Genomic DNA, 3,778 nt, shown 5'->3' with positions numbered 1-3,778 from the left:
ATATAAGCGCGTGTGATGGGAGTCTAATCTAATCAGGTTTAGATTAAAGTTTAAACCTTATTCCTTACTGGAAGATGACACACTGCTGTCAAGAGCAATATTTTCTTTTCATTGTAGAAAACAAGAAGTGTCCATATGTAAGATCTGGACAGTCTGAAGGTCTGACTGCTCGGATCAAGTGTGTTATTAAGACCAGTTCAGCTCATGAATCAGACCGCTCTGGTGTTTCAGCTTCTCCACACTGAATGAAGGTGGATTTATGGTCATGGATGTTAACATACATTACTGTATAGAGAGGCAAAATTCAGTCAGCTCTACAGTCAGCTGGCTGTTATTATATCTCTGAGACACAGCTTTAAGGAGCCATAAAGCAGCTGTGTGTGTTTACACTGTCAGGCACAATAAGAGCCCTTGTCCACTGAAGCAGAATACATCCAGTGGCTACTTATTTGCTTTAACTGGACTGCTCTGTTGTTATGGTAACACATCCGGTGTGCCTGTTGACACAGAAGATGAACGACTGACTGGGACAAATGTGTTTAACTCTTTATCAGCATCACGAGGACAAAACCAGAATGGAGCTTCAATATTTATTGGGGCAAAAATGACCTGCTGCAGGGGAACTCAGACACGAACAGAACCATGTGTGAAAGCAACTCCACCCCACCCCACCACATACCCCACTCCGCCACATACCCCACTCCACCCATCTGTGTCTTAGCACCAGGATCAACATGAACATACTATATACTTTACTATATACTGTGTATTTTATTTATTAAGTCTTAAGTTAATAAGTTGTAAGCTTTGAAGAACATCTACAGTGTTGAAGTTTGTACAAATCTACACCAGTATGAGAGACAGTCGTTGTTTTGTTGTGATGTTTTACAGCCAGTTGGATTCTGGCTGCTGACCGTTGAGTCAAAAGGAGACAAACATCAGACTCAAATAACCGAAAGAGACAAAAACAGTTACTTTCCTCATCATTTATTTAATAAATCTTTGGGAAATTATTGTGAAATCCATCATTTTGTGGCTACACATTTCATACCCCAACATGTGTTGATAAATAAGTAAAAAATACATTTCTGCTGCTTTAATAAATACTTAATAAATACATCGGTTAAATCTATACAATTACAAAAAGGCGTTCTAACCTAGAGAAATACTGTACCGTTACAGTCCCTGATAAAAAACACAAGACGTTGTGACAGGTCTTGTTTGGGAAAAAAACAACAACAAATAAACAACAACAACAACAACAACAAAAAAACATGGTTTTACATTTTTGTTGTGTGTAAATTAGAACAGAGGGATTTTTTTTTTTTTTTTTTTTTTTTTACCAAAAGGCGTCTAGATCCAAGCCAAATTCATTCAGGCACAATAGATCCTAATGCTTTGGTTACATGCTACATATCTCCCTGTAGAGGTAAAGTGCATTTCTTAGTGAGTACATGTCATAGCTATCGTTTCATGTTTGTCACATTGCTGGTTGAGTTAGACTAGAAATGGGATTTCTGATCGTTAGGAACAGGCACACACGAGAGCTCGGTGTACGTCAGGTCAGTAGTGCGAATACGGCACCTGAAGCTTGTGACCAAATGTCTGTGGTTAAATCTACATTTAGCAAAGCAAGCGAGTGGAAGACACAACGGTGGAAAATACATAAATGTAATAAAAATACATAGCTATAGACTGCAAGTGTGTATCAAAATTAATTTCCTATAGCCAGCAATTAAAGTAAATAAATAAACACTATTATTAAGTCATATAATTTATATCAAAGAATATGTCCTTTTTTGAAATAAAAAAAAAACCCTAAATAATAACAACAATAATAAAAAAAATTACTCAGAAACAGACATTCGAGTAAAAACAGTGAGGCGTTTGCTGGCTGCACTTTCGAAGGTGGGAGACTCTGAGCCGCTGGTGCTCCCTGTGCTGCTGTAGCTCTCGTGGTCTGAGAGAGAGTCGTCAGAGGCGAAGCGCTGTATGCTGCCGTGGCTGAAACCAAACGCGCTGCTTCGCTTCTCCTTCACCACACATTTGCTTGCCAGCGGCTCAAAGTTTGTTTCTTGGCCCCACACACAGTGCGAGGATTTCTGAGGCTCTATAAGCAGAGGCTGGTTATGGACATCGCTGTCAACTCTGATCTGTGGGAATGGAAACATGTCACGGCTTGTGTCGTTAAACGCAGGAGACAAGACGTCGGTCGGAGGAGGAGAAACCGAAGGTGCGCGGCTGAAGCCCATGGATTCGTGGGAGATCGGTGGGGACACACTGCGAGAGCCAAGGAAACCAGCGAAGCTCACGCTCTGGCGCAGAACTCGTGCTTGCTGGCTGGCAGGTGCTTGGCTCTTCTGGTTGAGTGTTTGAGGAGAAGACAGTTTCTCCTCGTGGATAAAGTGGCAGCGGCTTCCGTAAGGACAGTATCCAAAGTTGTAGAATGTGCGACATGCCTCCGTTTTGTACTTCGGATGGCGGTAAAGGCCACGAAGCTCACTCTCACCGTGTGCAAACTGACACTTGTTACCATATTTGCAGCTACCATTTTCTTGGAAACTTCTACATAGCTCAGTCTTATAGCGATTTGAGGGCTGAGGAGCTAAAGGTGGGAATCCTGGTGGTGGAGGAAGATCGAGAGACTTCATCTTGTTGTTGAAGAAGTTGGGGAGATAGTTGTCAGTCAGACTCATAGATCGGTCGGATCTGAATGGATTCTGAGGTTTCTTTGGCATGTTATCACTCCATGTGTCATAGGGCCAGCTGAAGGTGTCCTCGCTGAGCTTCTCCGAGCTGAGGCTCTTTGTAGAGAAGCAGGAGGACGGCTGACGGGACACCGCTGGTTTTGTGTGTTCTTTTGGAAAATCATCATTCAGGCTGATCTGAAGTAGGTTCTGAAGAGAAAAGAGGAAAGAAACGTAAATAAAACGTTTTTCACGTCAACACAAACAACATCAGCAAATCTGCCACGTATGAGCTGAACAACAGAGCAGGAGTGACGGAGTGACACTGAACACTGCACACTCCACTCCACTAAACACTACACACTCCACTCCACACTGCACTACACACTACACACTCCACTACACTCCACTACACACTCCACTCCACTCCACTACACTACACACTCCACTACACACTCCACTCCACAACACACACCGTACTCCACACTCCACCCCACATCCACAGCAAACATTAAAGACTTAAAGGCAAACTACTTACGCGAATGAGTTCGTACGTGTCCGTCATACTTGAGTATAAAGTTGTCCGAGTCGGTGTGAGAGCGTCTCCAAGCTGAGTGAGTGAGTGAGTGAGTGAGAGAGAGTGTGAGTGTGTGTGTGTGTGTGTGTGTGTGTGTGAGAGAGAGAGAGAGTGTGTATTTATAGCCATTGCAGACTCTGTACACCACACCTACCGTCGACGTAGACAAGCACGTGTGTGTGTGTGTGTGTGTGTGTGTGTGTGTGTGTGTGTGTGTGTGTGTGTGTGTGTGTGTGAGATAGAGTGGCATTTATGTGGCAGGAAAAACGTTTCAGTTTTAATGGAGTTTAAACCCCGTGCGCGCGCGCGCGTTTACCGTCAGCGTCACTTTACGTTTTTACTGTAAGCGCACATGTGTGTGTCCTGTGTGTGTGTGTGTGTGTGTGTGTGTGTGTGTGTGTGTGTGTGTGTGTGTGTGTGTGTGAGAATCTGCTCTAATAAGTGGAAACGAAATTATTCTATTATTCTGAGCGCAAGTTTAATGGAAATAAAACGCTTTCCCAAATAAACAGCA

General features: G+C 43.2%; 1 protein-coding gene across 1 annotated transcript; it reads right to left on the bottom strand.

Moving 5' to 3' along the window:
* Positions 1–1,298: 1,298 nt before the first annotated feature.
* zgc:162730 (uncharacterized protein LOC564559 homolog) lies at positions 1,299–3,364 on the bottom strand. Its single transcript, XM_047820759.1, has 2 exons — positions 3,226–3,364; positions 1,299–2,897 (listed from the first exon to the last, which is right to left on the bottom strand). Exons 1-2 carry the CDS (start codon positions 3,250–3,252, stop codon positions 1,848–1,850), a joined length of 1,077 nt encoding a protein of 358 aa, XP_047676715.1. The 5' UTR covers positions 3,253–3,364; the 3' UTR covers positions 1,299–1,847.
* Between the last annotated feature and the right edge of the window lie 414 nt (positions 3,365–3,778).

Source organism: Tachysurus fulvidraco, chromosome 11 (assembly GCF_022655615.1).
Source record: "Tachysurus fulvidraco isolate hzauxx_2018 chromosome 11, HZAU_PFXX_2.0, whole genome shotgun sequence".
NCBI classification, from domain to species: domain Eukaryota; kingdom Metazoa; phylum Chordata; class Actinopteri; order Siluriformes; family Bagridae; genus Tachysurus; species Tachysurus fulvidraco.
The sequence above is the reverse complement of the archived record's forward strand: the minus strand, read 5'-3'. Positions and strand labels throughout refer to the sequence as shown.

Bases quoted from the DNA above. Each gene is read 5' to 3' on its own strand.
- zgc:162730 (XM_047820759.1), bottom strand. From the start codon at position 3,252: ATGACGGACACGTACGAACTCATTCGC. The intron at 2,898-3,225 runs GTAAGTAGTTTG...TTTTCTCTTCAG, and splicing joins ACACGTACGAACTCATTCGC to AACCTACTTCAGATCAGCCT.